Raw genomic sequence first — 22,510 nt, forward strand, 5'->3', positions numbered from 1 at the left:
AAGTTTTCAGATAATTATAGTGGAGTAAAAGTACAATATTTAGATCTGAGATTTAGTGGAGTAGAAGTAAAAGTATTGCAAATTGGAAGTACTCCAGTAAAGTAAAAAATACTTCAAAATTGTACCTATGTAAAGTACTTGAGTTACTTTACACCACTGAGTAGTGTTCCTGGGTGAGCTTTATAATGATAAGGTTTTGCATCTCTTGGCAGCTTAACTGTAGGTTCACTGTCTGTCTGTAATGTGTGTTAATTGAAAGCTGCAATCCGCAAGCTTTAAGTACTGCCCGGACCGGGATTCGAACCTAGGTCCCCCGCATCATGACATGAGACCACATTTCTACCGCTCTGCAATGAAAAGTGAGACCACATCAACCACTGTCTGCAGATGTGCTAGTTAAATAGTCATGCAGATTGGTTAAAATAACATAGTTATTCATTAAAATAAGTTACAGATTGCAGCTTTAATCAAACTGAGTGTACAGATGTAACCATCTGCATAGTTATTTGGTATACACTCAAATGGATAAATGAACACTGAGGATTTTACCTGGTTGACGTTCTTATTAGGTTATAGCAGGAGGTAATCAAAGTCTTCTTAATATAAATCTTTTTTTTATTTTACAGCATTGTTCAGCTTGCCCAAAACATGAAGGCCTATATTTCATTCTAGCGTTGAAAGTGTTAAACATTTGGCACCTTTACTTTACACTGGTTAAAACCTTTAAACATCTTACACTATTATAGACCAAAAAAGAAAAAACATTTGGAAATACAATACAATTGCACTATATTAATGTGTACATCATATAGGCTATTCTTGTACTTGGAAAGTTGCATTTTAACTAAGAAACTTAAGACTGAGTAAACCGCTTAATTTTATAATACTGTAGGCTACAAGATTTAAGCAGAAATCAAAACATAATCTCATTACAAGAAGCAATTAACCATTGGTTACTTTTACAACTGAACATTTGCAAGAGAATACAGTCGACTTATAAAGTTAGCTTAAAATGTACTCAAAACCAATGCCAACACACTGCTCCTTCACAAGTATCGTGTAAGACAGTTTCAAAATGTATGCATGTTCTTTTTTTCCTGTTCACATTCTAAATATATAAACATTTATTGATATTACAAACATACCACCCATGTGAAAAAACAAGAGATGGTTCAACAGTATTACAAAGTTTGAGAACTTATACCATTACTGTGTATGCCATTACAATAACACAGTAACAACTCAGAAAACATGAGATCATATCATCAAACACAGCATGAAAAGCAGAAGTAGCTGTTATCACAACCCATGCTTATCAAACAGGTCTCAGCTAGGTCATGGTTTGTGTAAAGTCAGTAAACACCATTACCATCACCTACAATCAAGCAAACCTTTATCAGCTACATAGTAAAAAAGTGAAAGCAGGGAGAGAGTTGATAAAGACTTTGATTGGCACATTAAATCCATATAACATTATATCATACAGCGCAAGTCTTCACTGGAATTCCAGTTGAAAAGTAATCTGATTACAGTGTTCAACAGACCCTGCAACACTTGATTGAAATGTGTATCCAACATACTGTACTTTGTTTTAATCAACTTGTCGAACTGTTATAATTGTAATGAGGTCAGAAGTGTGAAAGCTGAGGTGAATGCTTCTTATTAACATTGGCGTTATGAAAAAGTCTTTAAAAAAAAGGAAAAGACAAAAAAAGAAGCAAATAGCTTCTGGATCCAGCTTTGACTGCTATGCACATAAACAGAGCTGCACGTGTACATTGTAGCACATGTGCAAGGCTAATTTGATCTGGCAGTAAATGCATTCTAGCCATTGAAGTCCTTGGAATCAGTTTGGGCTATGCTTAGAGTGCAATACACATCAAGTGGGCTTCCCTCCATTTGTTACCTATATAGGCCATTTTAATTGCACTACAATGTGAAAATAATAGCTACATCCTTCATTGTGCTTTTAAGCTTTTCTTAATCCTTAAGAATTTTGGCACAATCGCTGGCTAGTTTTGGCACAATTCCCAGTTTCAGCGTGTACTGAAAGGCTGTGAGGACACACAGCCCTTCATCAGCATAAGCAATCCTGGACGGTTCCAGGTATTATTCTGTTTTAATCTATAACCCTTCTTCAATAAAAGCAGATAAGTAAAATTCCAAGTAAGTAAATGACAGAAACAGTAAGAAAAAGAAAGAAACTAGGTAAAAACCTGTGAAATAGTTGATCTATCCGGAAAATGTGTTGAATGTGTTTGTATGTGTGCATGTGTGCGTATATATGCATGTCTGTGTGACGTGAATGTGTGTGCTGATAGTGATTGTGTCAGCAGTGCCCATTGTGCTCTCACAGTGTTGAGGAGCTCTGTCGGAAGTCTTGGAGGATGTCGGCGGTGTAGACGGAGCTCGGCGGGCTTCCTGTGAACGACTCGGCAACGAGGGACCCAGATAGAGACCCCCCCGAACACACAGAGTCCCTGAAGGGGGAGGGGGGAGACAGAGCCAAGGAATCCTCAAGTGTTAATTTGCTCTGAGTCAGATCCTCCCCTCCCTCCTCGTGATCCTCTTCCCTGCTCTCATCGTACATGTAGCTGTGCAAGAGGTCCTGTTCCTCGCCCTCGGACCCCTCCTCTCCGAAAGCCCCCAATGGGAGCTGAGAGGCGAGGGCTGAGCCCAAAGGCTCGCCGGCGGGAACCGACTCCTTTGTGGCGCTGACCTTCACCACAGGGACACCGGAGGTGTGCGTGTCCACCACCGTCCCCCGAGGGGGCTCGGTGGCGCAGTTTGTTAAGCGGGTTGGCAAATAAGAAGCCAGTGTTTCCGAATCGGAGTCCAGCCTGGGGCGTGCTCCAGAACGGGTGGGGGTCCACAGAGGGCGGTGCACGTCCCCCTCGCCGTCGTCCTCCTCTGCCACGTTGTACAGAGCCTTAGAGTCAGGTGGATTGTGGGGGAGCTGGGGGTCTGTGCCAAGGTCATGGGCCGCAGGCTCACAGCTGTGGGGGTCGGGGGTGTTAGTTAGGGGCCTGATGACCGCCGTCTGATTCGAGCCGGCTTCCTGTTTCCTCACATGCACAGACAGTCTGTGCCACACATTCCCCCCCCTCGGAGGGTGTCTTGCACCTGATTCAGACCATGACACAGACTTGCCATTAGAACTATAAACGAGATAAAGACCCAAGTTACTATCGCAGGAAACAAGGAGGTGGTTGCTGACAAACATGTTAACAACATCAAAACAACAGTTGACCGACAAAACAGCAGTATTTCAGCATTTCTTAAGCCTGATTTATACTTGGTCGCAAGCCGAAAGTGGCCAATCTACAAGCTCACAACACAACGCGTCACATTCATGATGGCGCGCTGTGAGCTTGTAGATCGGCAACGTTCGGCACGTGACATCGGCATATGACGGAGTATAAATTAAGCATAACACATGTTAAAATACGTTGACATGATTTTACATTAATAGCACTGCACAGGGTTTGTTCATTAGCTCCAAACATTTACCAGTGGTGGCACTTCACAAATTTATAGTGGTTCATAATGTGCTGCAGGCAGTGCATTATGAACAGTATCAGAGCCATTCAGCTGATTTAAATCAGTGCATCTTTAGTGCTTATCGAGCTGAAATGTGCCACATGCACTTGCAACATATTTCTGCTAGTGCTTAAACTGGCCTGAAAATGACACACAGTTTAGTGCAAAGTGGCATAGGATGTGATTAGTGAGGGACGACAGAGAAGCATTCATGCTGAGAACTGTCAACGGACCATATGGCATCACTACGGTACATGTCATTGTCTCTTCTCAACATCAACCACATATTGTACATAAGGGTAGACCCTTTTTCTGGGCTTTCTTTTTAGATATTTGGTTCTTACCCACCTCATTCACTACATTTCATGTTGAAAAGGCGTGCAAAACTTGCACCACAAGCCAAATTAACCGAGGATTTTAATAATCTATTTTTGCTATGCAACACTGCTGTATGACGAACTATAAAGTAGGGCTTAAGTGGTCAAGTGCTGCATTTTATCTGGAAAGGGGATCTTATCGCTGCAGTCAAGTTTAGTCAAGGTTAACTTTGATGTTCAGGTACTGTAGGTTCAGTAACATTTGAATGATTATAGAGAAAATGTGAACATACACAATATGAAAAAAGGAAAGTGGAATTTACAGAAAAACAGTCTACATTGTTTGATAACGATATGTGGTCTAAGTTTGTGAATAGACGACAGCATGCAGTGATGCCAGTATGGTCCTTCAAATGTGAGAGGAATTCAGAATAAACCAAAACCAAAAGGGTTGCAAATGTCCTACCTGGAGGCTACACTGTCAAAGGGTATTATTTGGCTGCCCAACAATCAGAACAGATCTATTTAGAGACCTTCACCCTACCCGCCACAGAGGCAAGACAGCAAACAAACCACCAAATGTGTGCTAAACAGTTGGTAATTTGACCAACCATCATTTGGCTGATACAGCAGTTGTTGGCACATTACTGTACTGTACATCCTGTGTTCATTTAACTCTGAAAGTGGAAGGGACCATTGTTAAACTCTCGGATATAAATGAACACTCAGGAATTTACTATGCAATCTCCCCTCTAGATACTGTACCAAGATCTTTTGACAGAGCAGCTCTCCAGGACAGGGGTTCTCCACAGAACCCTGTGCCTAGACATTTGCCAGGCTATATGTCACTCCATCAGATCAGTACTCTATACAGCTTAAAGTGGTTACAACACAGCGTTGTAAGGGTGAAAGACAACACAGAAAGATAGTTGGACCCCTCTCATTCTTTGTCCAATTGCTTACTTCAAGAACTTGTTGTTGTGTCTTTGCTGTGGATCTCAAGAGAGTTTTATGCAAGTCTTATATTTAACCACATTAACCCTGGTGTCCCTATATGGGGTATGCCTTTATGAGCAAAGATTCCTCAAAATAGCCTCAAAATGCTTAATTTATACTTCATTGTATACCGGAGCCGAGCGTTGAAAAATCATGTTCAACACAGGACACCGTCTTATGATGAAGTATGAATCAGCCAAGTGTGGTCTAAATAGAAGTGTGTCAGTAAAATTTAAGTGAGTAAAAAAACATTTTAATCATCATTAGAGATAATCAGTCCCCTGGTCTAAAATGAATCAATACCCAAGTTACACTTGGGAGGCCTTTATTAAATTTAGCCTCCATTGACAGCCAAGTTATACTGTATTCTAAGGGAGCGGGGCATGTGTCATATCTATTTCATTTTATCTCTCATTTATAAACTATAGGCTCCCATCTAAACAATTTGACAATAAAGATTGACATGAAACACATTGGGGTGCTTAGAAGAAAATAAACTGTTGATAGCAAGATGCATGAAGACTCCAAATCCTCTGCAGTAAAGATTCCACAATATGAATTACATTATGTCACTCTTATCATCAAAATTATTATCATTTACAGTACAAATATTGTACCCATGATACTGCCGATTCACAAAATGAAACATTAGGAGATCACTAGATGATTCACAGCACCATTTGAGTATCCAGGCCTCAAACTATCATTTTATCTGCACAAACACCCCAATACGCATAATTTAGTAGTGTAATATAAAGCCTCATAGAAGGTCACTCACTTGGCGCTGCCAGATCCATTCTTCTTCCTGCGGAACATATTGAACAGGCTGTTGCTCCCTGCAGGGGTCACAGTCTTCCCATCTCCGACGTGCATTCGCACCTGGTCAGACGTGGTAAAGGCGCTGCGCACGTTCCTCTCCGGTTTGGCGATGATAATGTACATCTTGGGCGTGAACATGCACCCCAGTGCCACGGTGACGCTCAGGCTGACAGAGAAGGACGTGGTGATGATCTTGTAGTTGGAGCCGAAGTAGATGGGCACAAAGGCCAGCCAGATGATGCAGGTGGTGTACATGGTGAAGGCGATGTACTTGGCCTCGTTGAAGTTGGCCGGCACGTTGCGCGTCTTGAAGGCGTAGTAGGTGCAGCTCAGGATCAGCAGGCCGTTGTAGCCCAGCGGTGCCACCATGCCTACGTTGCTGGTGTTACAGATGAGGTAGACCTCGCGGATGCTCGGGTAGGACTTGACGGGCGCCGGGGGCTCCAGGATGATGAGCGTGATCTCCAGGGTGAGCTGGACGCTGATCAGCATGGAGGCGATGACCACCTGGGCCCACGCGCTCATGAAGCGGGGCTTCTTCGTGCAGATTTTCTTCTTGCTGCCCGCCAGGATGCGGGCGATGCGGTTGGTTTTGGTCACCAGGGCGGAGTAGCACATGGCAGAGGACAGGCCTACCAGGAGGCGCTGCAGGTAACAGGAGACCACCGTGGGGCGGGCGATCAGGGTGAACGGGCAGATGTAGCCCAGGAAGATGCCTGTCAAGATGATTAAGCAGAGTTCCCGACTGGAGGACTTGACCACAGGCGTGTCGCGGTACTGGATGAAGATGAAGGTGACGAAGGCGGTGATGAGGATGCCGATGCAGGAGAAAGCCACCGCCACCATGGACTCCACGTCTAACCAGTCGAGGACCTTCAGAGGCAGTGGCTGGCATCCTGGAAAGATCAGAAGAAAACACTATCAGCCTGATTTTTGTGTAGCTCCCTATATACGTTAAAGGAGTTTTTGTACCCCATCATTAATCATAATATAGGTCCGTTTTACTCATTACCAACATAAACAAACCTATTACAGCCTCCAAATACAGCAAATACAAAAAAAGAAATCATTTTTATTATGTTCATTAGATTATACAAAACCGAGCAGCACAGTCCCCGATATAATACCTGTAGCCCTGTGGGACAACCCAGTTGTAGGCTTAAGTTACAGGATCACAGTAGATCTTTAATGTGTATACATACACGCGTACCTTTTGAGAAAACATCAGACCATATCAAGGAATAATACAAGAATGCAGAAGCAGGTTAAAGGAGCAGATTTAGAGACACCGGGGAGGTGATGAAGGTAATGGAGGTGACATCATGGCACTTCAAAGATGACATTTCTGGAGAAGGAATTCACACACACCGACACAAAAGCTGTAGCCCTGTCTGACTCCTCTCTCATCCTCATGTTGCACCAAATGTGTGTGTGCGTGTGTGCGTGTGTGTGTGTGTGTGTGTGTGTGTGTGTGTGTGTGTGTGTGTGTGTGTGTGTGTGTGTGTGTGTGTGTGTGTGTGTGTGTGTGTGCGTGCGTGCGTGCGTGCGTGCGTGCGTGCGTGCGTGCGTGCGTGCGTGCGTGCGTGCGTGCGTGTGTGCGCGCGGCCGTGTGTGTGTGTTTTACTTGTGCATGTGAATATTTGATCATGAGCAATGATTCATGAGACACAAGTATTATATTTGTCATCCAGCACACAGTGAAACTTCCTGCAGCTTAATGGAAGAACGTTGATGTCCCTCGAGTCGGTTTAAAACCCCACAAATTATGCACTGCTCCTAATAGCATTACAGTCACTACCATCACAGCCAAGGCTATATGCATAGGGAAAACTGCAGGCATACGTCCCATATGAACATAACAAGAACTAGCAATCTATCAATCCAAAATTGGTTTTAATAGTGTAATTTGCCTCATTATCCTTTCCAAAATGAAACAGAATGTGAATTTGCATGGTATAAAAAATAATGCAAAAAATATCACTTAGATACGATTCTATGATTCAAACTGATCACTCTTGGTCACTCTGGCTAACCAAATGGGAGAGGATGTGTTTGTCCTGTCTTTGTATGTTTGTGACGTAGAAAAAACTAAAGAAAAGTGTCACTGACAGAAACTCTAACTTTCTATAACTCTGTACTTTTCCTTGAATAAAACAACTATATATTTTTTTTATGAATACAAATAAAGCAAAAAATAAAAAAATATTCTATAAGATTCTATGAAAGAACTGCACTCAAAAAGGTAAAGCTTCACTCCTGAGAATTCTTATCACCTTTCTTTTGACCACCCAGCTTAGCTTATCTGGGCATCAGTCTCACACGGTTCAAATGGCCAAGGTTGGCACAGATGAAATGCACTTATCTTTAACCTTTCTCACACATGCCTGAAATCCGTTATGCCTCTAAAACCTATACTGTCATGCCAGAGCTTTAAGTAGCTTTCTGTTGAATAATTCAAATACACACTCACTCCTGCTTACCCCTTTTCTCTTGGCACACTCAGTCTTGACCTCAACAGAAAACAACAAATGGCAAAGGCAAGGGATCTCAAAGGACCTTTTAAAAAGCCACTGCCAATTCAATGTATGGATCGACGTAGAAACATAGTATTCACACAAGGTCCACACTCATAATCAGAATGAATGGGGGGAAGGCGAAACAGGACTCTCGCTGTGTTAATTGTTCACCCGGGAACTGAGAGCATCTCTCAGCTCACCAACTTGCTGTCTAAATCACTGCTGGGTCGCAACAAATGATGGAGAGGCAAGAGAGAGCAGCTCGGCAGAGAGCCAAGTGAAGGAGTGTTTGGCAGGTATAGTGAGGAGAGGGGGAAGGAGGGCAAGGGGATGTTATCAGCTGGGAGAGCAGCTGATGGAAGATTAATATGGCACAACGCATATGGATATATGGTGTTGAAATTGAGCGTGATAGAAAAGATGAAGTGCTATTTACATCGCCTTGTTGAGGTGGTTATGAACTGTTGAGGGTCGTTTGGGTTGATTGGGTTAGAGGGAGGAAAGATGGACTGTAAAGAACTGAGTGTTCATTTAACTCTCGCTCTGCCAGGAACTGTGTATTTCCCATAGACTGTAAATTACGATGTCTAAACTGTAGTAAAAAATAAAGAATATAATTTAGCTACTCACCAAAACAAAGGCGGTTTTTATGATGCTGAAAGCCTATTCTTCTAAAGTTTAGACATCGCACTTTACAGTCTATGGGAAATACACAGTTCCTGAAAGAGCTTTAGAGAGAACTTGGTAATGGACCAGACCTAATTTAACTCAGTGTACAAATGGACCCATAAAACAGGGAATTGAAGGTTGGTTGTTTACGTGGGTTGATGCTGTTTTGGGAGAAACAATGATCTTGGTGTTTTATGAAAGAATTGTGGCAGGAACGGGTGTGAAAAGAGCATAGTAAAGGGCTTGCTTGGGCAAAAGCATGATACCTGTGTATTGTTGTTTGTTTCTGTGTACAGTGCTGTTGAAAATGATTTCCCTCATGTCTAAATCTAAAGTAATGAGCCAGTGGAGGTGTGGAGATATGGACAGTAGTGTTAAGTTTGAGCCCCCGAGATCTAACAACAACAACACGTGACTAGCTATTTCTGTGTTGTATGTTATTGTTGCGATAATAAAAAAATATGACACCTACTCTGAATACATGCTGATAATGGCAGGTAGTGGAATGGAGACAGTGCTGGAGACAAGATGACTGGCTGTGCCTCACTTACCCTCGAGCTCATCATCAGGCCACCATCCCAGCTCACAGGCCTTGCACGTGAACTCATCCTGGACTATCTCGTTGTCCTTGCATGTTGTGCAGATCCAGCAACAGCTCACCTCACCTTTCCTGATCACCTACACACAGAAACTACAGCCGTTATTCCCAACACCAGCAACAGAACAAGACAAAATACAAATACAAAAATACAAATTGAGTCATGATCTAAATTGCCCCAAGCTGAATTAATAAGCAGATATCGAGGGGATATAAAACAATAATGTTTTGTTTTGTTGTTTGCTTTTTAAGGAGTATAGCAACGTGCACCAGTTTCCTTTCTGAGCCCCAGACACACATAAACAAGGCCAGATGAATTTACTCTCTGCTCACGTAGTAGATTTGTTTTTGGTGCTGTGATATGTAAAATAAAGGTGATAAGTGGGGCAGCAAAACAAAGCAGTTAGACAGAGAAGCAAAAGTATGCAGGACAGAGGATGCCTCCCGCCTCAGGGGGACTTACTGTATGTCTAGGCTGAAAACAAACAGATGAAGCAAATCAGGGCATTTCCTCAAGCTACGCTCAATACCACTGTTTCTATTTACTGGGAGGAATGGGTTATCTCATCAAAGGGGGAAAGGAGATTTTCAAAACTTTGAACAAAACCAAACATGATCTATGCTACAACGTTTCAACTGGAATCTTAGAAATAAATATAAAAATTCCATGGATGAAAGATTTAGATATAAATATATATCTAAATTATACATTACTTTTACCATAAAATATTACACACACACACACACACACACACACACACACACACACACACACACACACACACACACACACACACACACACACACACACACACACACACACACACACACACACACACACACACACACTTACTCACTTACTTACTCACTTGTGTATATTTCATTAATTTGGTTATACATTTAATTATTTATACATTTAATTATTTATACATTTATTTATTTATTCAGTGAGTGAAACATCTTTTCAACAGATGCAGAAAGGACTGGTTCTGGATGTAATCCATCTGGACTGAATCACTCCCTTGTTATCCCTACTTTCCCTATGACACCCTGGTTCACCGCTAAGTGTCCTAGACTCCCAAGCTGTGGAATGACCTCCCCCTCTGTCAGGACTGCAGACTCACTCCCCTTTTTACGCCAGGCTGAAACGCACCTCTTCAGACTCTACTTCACCCCCTAACACTGCTCTTTCCTCTTATCAATTCTTGTCAGCCTATTTTTGGCTGGGCTACTACAGTGGAGCCAGCCCAACAGACGGATATGTTACTGAGTGATCAAGTTGAGGTAGCAAGCTGAGGAACCACCATTTACAGCATTAGCGGCCGGTTGGCCTAGCAGTCATCTCTCTAGACATTCTAAATGCATTATTGACTCTTTAAGGTTTAAATGTATTTTGCACAAGCAGCACTTTGAGAATTATTGCACAATTTTAGACTTTCAGTGCATCTGATATTATATACTGGAAAACTAATTTCAACAGTTGATGGTAAAATTTGAGCTGCTGTTACTTAGTCATACTTCTCTCTTTTTTATCTTTTTGTCACCGGTTTCCTCCCATAGAGTGAAAGACTGCAAGTAGTAGTGTCAAAATATGAGATAGTTTCATAACTATAAGCCTGTGCAGATACAAAAATGTATGGCTTGTCAAACATACTTTAGGGGTCTGGTCCAAAGATTATCATGCTGGGGCCCATTAGTTTATATTTATACTGACTGATCAGCTGATTGATGTGCTTTCACTACTTAATTATTTATATAAAAATAACACATAAGAGGTGTGTTTTTCTTTTTTCATATTACAGAGAATGTCACACAAAAGGAAGAGAGCACCAAGCTCAACTCAGAGGAGTCTGAATTCCTTCTTTAAGTAATAAGCTGTTGGACAGATTATAATAAATGATTAAAAAAAAAAGCTTTATATGTCAATTATGTTTAATTAAGCTTTTTTTTCCATACCATTTGAACTTGATCATTAGACAGATGGACGTAAATGATTGATTAGAAAATGTTGTGTTCAATCAAACATGGGCCTAAAAAAAGAGTATGTATTTGTCCTATCTAAAGTAATAGGAGCCTTTCATTTAAAGTTTGCTGCTCAAGGATCAGCATAATACACATTCAAATGTTTGTTATGACCCTGTAAATGTCAAGAAGACTTGTGTTATAGAATGTGTGATAGACCATTTTACTGTGCAAGACACTCCCACCGACTATCCCTCTACAAATTGCCAACAATTTCACACATTGCCCATGGGTAGCCATACACGGTCCAGCCATATGCTAGGTTTCACTGATAGATGTTAGTTATACTGTACTACTATGCAGATCTAAGTTAGTTAATCACGTGTTTAACATTTACTTGTTTACTTTACCCTCTATTTATTTGACCATTTAGCCTGTTTGTTGTTGTCTAGGATGCATGCCATTTGCTCTGATGTTGCACTTTGTAAGTCACTCTGAATAAGTACATAAATTGTAAATTGGCTCACCACAGGTAAAGCTGAACATGGCTAAACGTTCTGTTACCCATTATGTTGCTCTGCACAACCAATCCAACCCACTGATTGCTGAAGTAGGCTGTATCCAAAAGCTATGAATAGCATTAAACCCCATCCATATTCTGGAGACTCACAATAAGTTGCGAAGATATTTAATGTAGAGAACAGAAAAGTCACCTGAGGGACAATGAGGGACTCCGCTCAACAACGTATGGGGTTTAAGAGGTTAACACTAGTTGGCAAAGGTCGTGTACATACCTTGATCTGTCCTTTGGAGCAAGGGTCACTGCAGACCGAGCGTACCATGTCACTGCTGTTGGACCATAGCTTGTCGTCATCGATGTTCAGGAAGCCCTCATGCCAGGAGCCCACGAGTATGTAGTCATAGCGATCTTCACCCACATTTTGCAGATTCATGATGTCATACCTGAGGGAGGGTGGATTGTGATAGAGGAAGAAAGTTAGCAAATGGAAAATGTTTGGTCAAGAGAAAAACACCGAAAGGATAATGGGCAGGGACGGCAGATGGATTGAAATAATAAGATCGTATTCGTAGTGCAAGGGAGAGGGGAGATAAGGAGATGAAGAGACTGAGAGAGTGACAAGTAATGTAATGACAAGGATTCAAATCAAACCACTTCACAGTAACAGCTTATGAGCATAATAAGTTATACATAATAAGCTTCTTCCAGCATGATTGGAGGTATTAAATGCATAATTTATTCTTGGTTCTGCTGCGCACAGAAAATAGAAGATGCAACTGAGCAGAGCACACTGTGGCATCAAGTGGGTATTGAATGAGGCCGTTTCTGCTACACCTGACATCTAGCAAAGAAATGACAGGAGTGCATTTTATGACTGTCAGGTTCTGTCTGTTGGACTATAAAGGTAAATGGAAATGACTTCTGCAGTGAACAATAGACTTGATTTGTTCCAGTCTGAACTCATTACATGCTGTGTGTGTCTGTGTGTGTGTGTGTGTGTGTGTGTGTGTGTGTGTGTGTGTGCGTGCGTGCGTGCGCGCGCGTGCGTGCGTGCGCGAGAGAGACAGAGGGAGAGAGAGAGAAAGACTGAGCAAGAGAGCAAATAGGGAGAGCGAAAGCAGATTGTTCCCATTTCCTGTCACCTCCCACGACTCTCTCCACATCTTCTTACCTGCCAGGCGTATCTCCGTTTTCATCGAAGTACACCTCCTCCCCCGACACGCCTCTGAAGGAGGTCTTGAGCAGGTAGTCCAGCAGCTTACTGCCATCGATGGGGTCCATGGCCGGGCACAGCCCTGGCTGTCCCGGGCACAGTTCAGTATGCATGTCATGGAGGCCATGGGCCATGGCATAGATGGCGTTGATGACGAAGCCCATCTTACTGTCCTGCACATAGTTCTCATGCAGGCTCTCGTTTCCTGTTAGCGGGGAAGAGAGGACAGTGTCAAGTGGGAGGAGAGCGTCAAGAATGATGACAGATTTGTACTTTGTCAAACGACAGTGGAAAAAGGTGTTATTTTCTGTGAGCATTCACAGAAAATAACACCTTTTCCACCAAAAGGTTTTTGTTGAAATTGATTTTACTGTCGGGGGAGGCCGCCAGGGTTGCCAGATCTGCTTATTATAATTTCCCCGCAAGATTTTATTTGAAAATAGACGATCTACAAGCTCACAAGATCTGCTATTTTCAAATAGCTGATGTATATGTTAAAGTGCTCATGTGGCCCATAGTCGCTTCTTTTGGCCTGGTTTTCCTAGACCTGGTTGCTTGTTTCTCTCACATAATCTGGCAACGCTGGAGGCCGCCAGGCTTGCAAGTTTTGTGCAGTGTTGTGGGGTGCAGTTGCACTGTGGGTAATGACACAACAAATATTGTGCTGCAAAAATCTGTGTGCAACGTTGGTGTGTTTCCACATACAGCAAATCATCTATGACACAGATCTGGACAATATGCTGTATATTGTGGACAGACGTCAGCTGATTTACAGCTAAATATAAGTGAGGAACACACAACATGGTGTCCAGAGGCTTAACAGGATTCAGACGTTGAGAATCACTTGAAGCAAACTGCTAAGACTTTGGACGCAGAGTTGTAAACAGTGACACCAAAATCTAAATGTTACAGTCATCAGAGTTGCATTTTAGCATTTCTCTTCCACAGAGTATATCCTACTTAAAAACGCGACTACGATTTTTCATTATTTTATTCATTTTTTTGTCCATTTTATACTCCATCGTACAACAGTGTTGCGCGGCGCGAATAGCAGATCTACAAGCTCACAACATATTGCAAGGCTTATAGATCTGCTATACGTTTAAAAAAAAAAATCTATTTCCATTTCTGTGTTTCTCTATAAGACAGTGCATTTGATTGACAGAGACACGGTGTCTTTGACAACGACATGCAGCAGAGGGTGTGATGGGCTGTGTCCATACTGTAGAATAAGTGCTGTCTTATATACTGTGCCACAGTGTTTCAGGTGGATGGGGCCAACTGGGCACTGCAAACCCCTGAGCATCATGCACACTGTGAGAGTACGCTGTCCAAGTTAAATGAATGCTCAGGATTTTACAGTGTGTGCAATGGGGAATCATTCCTCTATGCGCTTTTTTTTAATTCATATTTTTACCACTCAAAAAGAAGCCCTGTGCTCTACAGCAGAGTTTGACTGATACAGTCCACACCCCAGACTAGAGCTGGGACTGCACATTTCAAGAGCTCTAAAATCTTCCCTAAGCTAAAGCGATCTGATGCCTGATTTCTACTTTGTGAGACTTTGTCATGCACCGGAAATAGCAGATCTACAAGCTCACAACGTGCCACACTGCGGCGCATTGTGGGCTTGTAGACCTGCTATTTTCACTGCATGACGCCGGCTCGCAACCAAGTAGAAATCAGGCCTGGGGGAATTTCAACAGTAATTCCCCTCCTCATCGACACATCAGTCAAACTCTTTTACATCCTGTGGGAGTGAGATGCTGATAGGCCACAGTTCAGTGCATGTGCAAAAAAATAAAAATAAAAAGTGCCTTCATTTTGGCTAGAAATATGCACTTACCACCTTGAAGATCTTGGAAAATGAAAGAAATACATTTAAATTAAAAAAAATGATGGAACAGTAACAGAGATAGTTGAGAAGCAAGGGTAATTCTATTGCTCTGCGTTAGCTCGGCTTTTCGGGGTTAACTTTAAAAGTGAAGCAATTACTGTACATTACATTTGACATTAATAAAACAGGGAAAGGTTGTCATACAGTATGCATGCATTATCAACCCATTAAGTTACTGATTCACATTCATCATTTGATTGAAAGCATGCCAATCTGTGCATTTTGAATGTGACTGAGCGTAGCATTTCTGGTCGCTTGATTTGTTGCATACATTGATAGTCTGGCTATAAATATGATTAAAACATGTTGATTTAATTTACCGTGATCACCTTGAGTGGGCGAGCAGAGAGAATATTCACGTAGGAAAGGGGGAGAAAGCACACAGTATTCCATTACCATTGAAAATGTGCAATCATGTATCCACTTAAATAGCCCACTCACTGACAACATTGCTTAGTGCCAGAAAATGAGGCTGTCCTTGTCCATTAATTTTAATGATTACTACTATTAAAAAAAGTATGAGAAAAAAAATAGGGAAAGAAATCGTACCACTTTGGCAACAAAATAAGCACTTCCATTTTCATAACAACACTATCGGAGGGCCTTGGATCTTGCCAAGTGCCATTTATCTTTGCCAGCACAGCCTTAACTCTCCGAGTTGACCCTCACCAGAGCAGACTTTCTTGTACTTCTTGTTCTCCTGTGGGTGGCCTGGTAGGCGACACTGGAAGCGGTACTGCCAGAACTCAGCGAACCAGGGGTTTCTGGTGTTGGTGTCCAGACGCAGCTTCAGGAAGTAGTCATCAAAGGATGTCACCTCTTCCGACTGCAGCTTCATGGTGATGCCACCCTCAGCCTCCTGCTCATAGTTCTGTACGACCTCTTCACGATCTGCCCAGCCATCACTGCAGATAGATAGATAGATAGATAGATAGATAGATAGATAGATAGATAGATAGATAGATAGATAGATAGATAGATAGATAGATAGATAGATAGATAGATAGATAGATAGATAGATAGTGTTATTAGTAAAAGTAAAGATCTCATAAGTGAAGGGAAAAGTAAAGCTGTCTGCATAAGAACGAGTGAAGCAATGAAAGAGATTAAAGGAAGCAGTGAAATAAACCAGAATGCTACTGTAGATTCAAGCACTGGAAGCAAAACAGAAACAAGTGTAGCCTGACATATAGTACTATACATTGGATTAGCCAAGAGGCTAATCCATTGGAAATTTGGAACATCAAAATGATACTACCCTGTTAAACAGCAAGAAAGTGTGCTCTATCAAGAGCTTGCAATATAACACAAGACTGTACTACGCCTTTTTATATGTGATTTTCATCTAAATAATCAAATTCTACTACAAAGGTCCAGCTTTGTGCTATTCAGCGTAATAGGCTACACTTTTCACTCTGTGGTTAAATTGGCTTTGACAGCAGTGGTTGGTGGCTTATTCCAAATCCACTATAATCCCCAATTAAAACATTGACATAAACAATCCCCCCCCCCTCCTAGCTTGCCAGTTTCCTTGGGTGAAACTTTGTGGGAGAATTTCCATTAAACATTTGGGTATATGAAGTTAGCCAGTGAGGCCCTAAGATTAATGAGTACAGGTGTGAGGGATATAGAAAAACAAATTAAAAGATAAACAGTGGTGCCCCTGAGCTAGGCGCTTTTTATGCTCTGGTAAATCTCAGTGAGTTCTGGCTCCATTTTGGTCTCTCTGTCTGTCTCTCTAATGCAGGCTACTGCCTTGAAATACCTGTGCTATTGACAGCTACCCACCAATTAGGGAATGACTCACCACGGACCCAATTACCTAACACAGATAAGATGTTCGGGGTGATGGACAAGTGTGTGTGTGTGTGTGTGTGTGTGTGTGTGTGTGTGTGTGTGTGTGTGTGTGTGTGTGTGTGTGTGTGTGTGTGTGTGTGTGTGTGTGTGTGTGTGTGTGTGTGTGTGTGTGTGTGTGTGTGTGTGTGTGTGTGTGTGTGTGTGTGTGTGTGTGTGTGTGTGTGTGTGCGCGCGCGCGCGCGTGCATGTGAGTGTGAGTCACAAGGTCTCTAGTTCACCATGTATCCTTGTCCCTCTAAACTCTACACACAGTTAGAAGACATTTTAAATGAGCAAAAGGAAACATTCAACTCCAGTACATTTGGAAGAATGTAAGGCAGTTCTATCAGAGCCCATATTAGGATAAAAAGAATACAGCACACTTCTCCACACGCATAGATTTATATCAAAGATGGCCATTATAAACCATTATATCAATGGTTTGCATGACCTCAAACTCCCAGTTTGAGAGCTTGTAGAAATTTGATGCAAGTACCGATTCAGGAGCCACTACCTTTGAATGAAATTCAAACAAGAAGGACTAAAAAGTCAGAGAGCACAAGATAATGTACACATTAACTGCTGTAACTACATGTTTGGGTAATCCTGTAGTTCTGAAGACTTTGCAGTGTTTTTGTATATTTTGAGATGGTGATTTCAACTGAGCCATCTGTTTCCCTCTCCTAACCAACTTAAGGCCAGAGACACGTGAATCGGCACGTCTCAGTCACATTTCCTTCTTCAAGTGCATGAGTTCATCTAATTTCTTTCTCTCTTGCGTTAGTGTGTCTGAGAAAGAGAGATAGAGAGAGAGAGACGTGTGTGTATGTGCGTGCGTGCGTGCGTGCGTGCGTGCGTGTGTGTGTGTGTGTGTGTGTATGTGTGTCCCAATAGAGCTGTGGAGAACAGATTGGATTTGGGATTGGGGGGGTAGTAGAGAAAAAAAGAAAAGAGTGATGGAAGAATTGTTATTCAACACTCCACATGAATAATGCAGGAAGTATTGCAGAGGTAGACATGCTTCGTTGCGTCTCACGTTTGGAGCTTGTGATGAAGTAAAATGTCATTCTCTCTCCACTGTCCTGTCAGGATCCCTACTGTGCTGTGACAGTCCTGACACTCCTGACACTCCTCTGAACTCTCAGGCCAACGGACAGGGGCCTAATGAGATAAGTGTAGAATCATATTTTCACCTGAAGCCGATTCTACAAATGTCTTCTAAATCCCAACAGTATTCTGAAAAAACGTTTGATTTGAGTTAAAAATGCTTGCTTTAAAACAATATATATTCAAAGATTTGCACATATTTTCACAATTTTTCAGAAATAGCAGATCTACAAGCTCGTAGCGCGGCACTCGGTGCTGCGCTATGAGCTTGTATATCTGCTATTTTTGAAAAGCCAAGGTGTAAAATACTGCTTTTTAGCTCAAATCAAAAAGTGACACAGATGCGTTCCAGGTCTCAATGGGTTAATTTGACCCAGGCAGAGAGTGTTAGAAATGGACCCAAATGGACCTGTTACTGTGTACATAATAACTTCATACTGTCTGCTCAGATAAACTCTATAACGCCGTTTTTTTAAAGACGTCCCAACTCCTCAAATACCCTCTTAGTTTTTGCAACTGGAAAGTAGCACATATAGGCCCACTAGGATTTGTAAAGAATTCTCAGCAATTTGTTGCACGGTACAGCGAGTACCAGCTAGTTTAGCGACAAAGATAAGGGAATGCAGTACATATTTCTGTTATCAGCTATCTTTTCTGTCAAAAATTTTCCCCCCATTTTTCTTTTTCTCTGCATTTTTAGTAGTTATGCCAATTCACTATTACCCATGTATTCCAGTTCCTTTGTCACCGTCACTCCTACAGTCGGTCCTATAGGGAGAGCACTAACACTAACGTACCGGTATTTCCTCAGATATACCCTGTGGGACTGGGACATCTTTTCACCTGACAGTGAGGTGTTCCCCAGGATGATGTGAAGCATGTGGAGGAACATGCTATTCGTAATAGTTCCACACCATCCCACTGAACAGGCGCCCTGACCAGACCTGACCAGAAGGAGTCGCTAGTGCAGAGACAGAGATGGCCTGTTGTGTTTATGTGGATACCCGCCCGGCCAACCTGGAGGCACTGCGGAGGATTCAAACCCCCTAGTAGTCTCTTCTAGTCTCTATGTAAGGACATCTTTTAATGTCCTTACATGGTAACCTTACAGGTATGTGGTCAATTAATTATGACGATTGAGGTAAACTTGAAAGTATTCAGTTATATTGGGAGTGTGGCCTGTATACACGCACACACGCACACACGCACGCGCACACACACACACACACACACACACACGCACGCACGCACACACACACACGCACACGCACACGCACACACACACACACACACACACACACACACACACACACACACACACACACACACACACACACACACACACACACAAATAATCCATTTTATGATCCAGCAGGCATTAAGTTCAACATTTCTCAGGTACAATGTATACTTCTTCTAAAGCCCATGATTAATAACAGCGATAATGATTAATTCCTTCTTAATTTACAGCATTGTTTAGAGCAGCTGAGCACACCAATAACTAGATCATTTATTAAGGTAGCGTAGCCTGCAGTGCAAACTCCTTCTGTCTCTCGGATGATCTAGTTCCACTTTGATAGCACATTTGTATATTTATGAAGCCATGAATTAATTGGCAGGCTAGAGTTAATCACATGCACAATTTCCCCTGGAGAATGAATGGGAAGAGTCTCCTTAAAGTACCCTCCGTAAGGAAGAAAGAGTAAATATTTGCCATGACCATACATAGAGTCTTGAAAAATCTATAGTAGATACAGTCGGTACAGTACTGCTGTATGGGGCTGAGACAGACATGGACCCAGCTCACAGCAAGATAGGAAAGTTCCCTGGATGGGAGCCGACCCAGGGAAAAGCCAGGAAAGGCAAGAAGTGCACAACCTATTCATGGGTAGAGTGGCTGGTAGAGCGGCCGGAAGGGAACCGGAAGGTTCCCAGTTCGATCCCGGGCTCCCCCAGAGTTAGTGTCGAAGTGTTCTTGAGCAAGTCGCCGAATCCCTAATTGCTCCCGATGAGCAGGTTGGTGCCTTGCATGATTTCCTCTGCCGTGAATGTGTGTGTGAATGGGTGAATGTAATGCACAATCTATGTAAAGCGCTTTGGATAAAAGCGCTATATAAATGCACCATTTACCATTTAAGACCATGATGCTAGACTGGAGGGCAGCGATTCAGGAGTCCTGAGTCCCATCGGCAGTAGATAGGTAATAGGCTGTCTAATGGTCACAGAAGCCTATATTGTACCATGTTTGACATGGAAGCACAGCATTGCTACTGTATAAATGGATATGTCCATTATATACATTTCAATGGTCACGACTTACCTAATTGCTATATATGAATGCCCAAATTGCTTTATTTTAAAACTTTTACTTTTCCTGCTCCTTCCTACTCAGGGACTACTGGGGTGTGAATTCTCATTCAACAGTGAAGTCCTCAGTGTTAATTAATTTGACACAAAAATTGTCCATTTTTACACTCCGAGTAGAATTGTACCCCCCCCCCACACACACACACACACACATACTGTACATACTTGCATACATTAGTACAGTAAGTAATTGTCTCTTCCCAACAACACTTTCTCTCATTCTGTTCTTTGTTCTGCATCACCTGTATTGCTGAATCCTGTGTTGTCTTTGTAATTTCTATGCAGCAGTGGTGTTAAGGAAGTCATTTTACTGTCAAGTTATGTTTCTAACACAAGCTGCAGTGCTACCAACACATTGTGATATGAAAATGTTTACTTTATATTAAAAAAACACATTTGAACCATTCACTCAGAGGGGAGCTTAAATAAAAGTATTGTATTTGCATTCTTTTCGCTGGCGGTAGTGGTTGATTTTTTAATGCTGCAGCAACAACCGCCGCCAGAATAATACACCATCCTACTGCACCGGCCCCACTATCATTTTATTACCTCACCTCCCCAAAGTCTTTCCATACTACTATTGTTTTATCTACCCTCTCACCCCCCTCCTTCGCCATCTGACGCAGTTAATTTAACGTGGTAGCAGCAGTGGTTTGTTAGCTCCATGGTACCAGCAGGTCTCTCCTGAGGCGACGGAGAGGACCCCAGTCGAGCTCTGAGCCATTAAAAGCCCATCCAGGCGGCTTTTACTTATTCATCATGCCCCAGTTTGAGTTTGGAGATCTATCGCCTTTCCATTGACAGAAAACACTGCTGGGAGAGAGAATTTATTCTGCCTCGCACCAGATCCCGCTGTTTATTCTGTTCTTTCACTGTATCTAATAGTCGTACCCGAGTGATTTGTTATCATTGTGTGCGCATCTGCCTGCGCATATATTTCTGTATGATATTAGCATGTGTGTGTGTGTGTGTGTGTGTGTGTGTGTGTGTGTGTGTGTGTGTGTGTGTGTGTGTGTGTGTGAGAGATACTCATGTTTGTCTATGTGCATTACATTATCTTTATACTGTGCTACAGTGGGAGCTGCATGAACAAGGAAGCATTTCAGCCACAGTGTTATAAGTCCACGCCAGCGTGCTATTTTCTGCTGCCTCCAGTGTCAGTCAGCCATACACTCGCACATTGGAAAGCAAGGCATCAACTGGAGAGAGACGTCCTTGACAGTGTGTTCAATTAAAACCAGAGGCATTATAAATATTCAGATTGCACGTGTTGTGCTCCCTTGCTCGGTGTAGCATAAACCGATATGCAAATCATGACTCTCAAAAATGCCAATAAATACTTTGGATCCACATTTTAAGACAAATATTCTAAGCATGGCCACAAACATATACGTAATTAAAATCTTGGTAACAGGAATTTCTGACATGTCAGTCATTTTGTCAGAGAATAAGCTATTGTTGGCAGCCACACTGACAAACTGATTGTCAGGTCTCCAGTGACACCTCATACTTGGAGAGTGAGGTAAAGAGAGTGTGGCGACAACAACATTCATTCAAAGGACACATTTTCTTTACAGAGGTGGTGGATCATCTCAGTATCCTGGAGGTTAGCAGCAGCAAACACTAGTAGCGAGTTGCACAAGCACATTTGAAAGGTAAGATGTTTAAAGAATCAGATTGTATATTATCATCACATCTGAATCAATTTAACATGTAACTGGAACTAGCTGAGGTCTAGGTGAATCACATGAAGAAGCATTTTGGACTTTTGGCCAGTCTCTCTTTACATAGCTATGGTCATACATAATACTGAGTCTCACATTAAACAAAGCTGAATCTCCATGGTTACCGTAGCATTAATAGCTTGCTAAACCCCCCCGACAGTTCATGCGGCCACAAAACATAAAAGACTCATCTCAAGATTGCCATTATGACTACAACCCCTTTCTTTCTTCATTCCCCAATAAATGTACTATTAATTGGATTAGCGTAGAATAGATAAAAAATTAAGCTGGAACGGTGAGAATAGGTAAAGCACTGATCTCTGTCTACCTCTACCAGACTCTTTTTTCTCTTTCCGTTTGGTTATTTGCCCTCATAACTAATGTATCGGCCACTAATGTGTTCAAAGTTCAAACTGGATGCCTAATGAA

General features: G+C 42.2%; 1 protein-coding gene across 1 annotated transcript in view; it reads right to left on the bottom strand.

The window, feature by feature from the left end:
* Window positions 1-2,350: 2,350 nt before the first annotated feature.
* grm1a (glutamate receptor, metabotropic 1a) overlaps window positions 2,351-22,510 on the bottom strand; it is a gene marked incomplete at both ends in the record, with an annotated part of 34,812 nt that continues 14,652 nt past the window's right edge. Inside the window, 6 exons of the mRNA XM_084082100.1 lie at window positions 2,351-3,158; window positions 5,632-6,568; window positions 9,409-9,535; window positions 12,212-12,380; window positions 13,109-13,355; window positions 15,717-15,952. Of these exons, the coding sequence (XP_083938226.1) occupies window positions 2,351-3,158; window positions 5,632-6,568; window positions 9,409-9,535; window positions 12,212-12,380; window positions 13,109-13,355; window positions 15,717-15,952 (2,524 nt within the window). The remainder of the gene's footprint in view (window positions 3,159-5,631; window positions 6,569-9,408; window positions 9,536-12,211; window positions 12,381-13,108; window positions 13,356-15,716; window positions 15,953-22,510) is intronic.

This window comes from Gymnoscopelus microlampas, assembly GCF_963454915.1.
Source record: "Gymnoscopelus microlampas genome assembly, chromosome: 16".
Classification (NCBI taxonomy): Eukaryota; Metazoa; Chordata; class Actinopteri; order Myctophiformes; family Myctophidae; genus Gymnoscopelus; species Gymnoscopelus microlampas.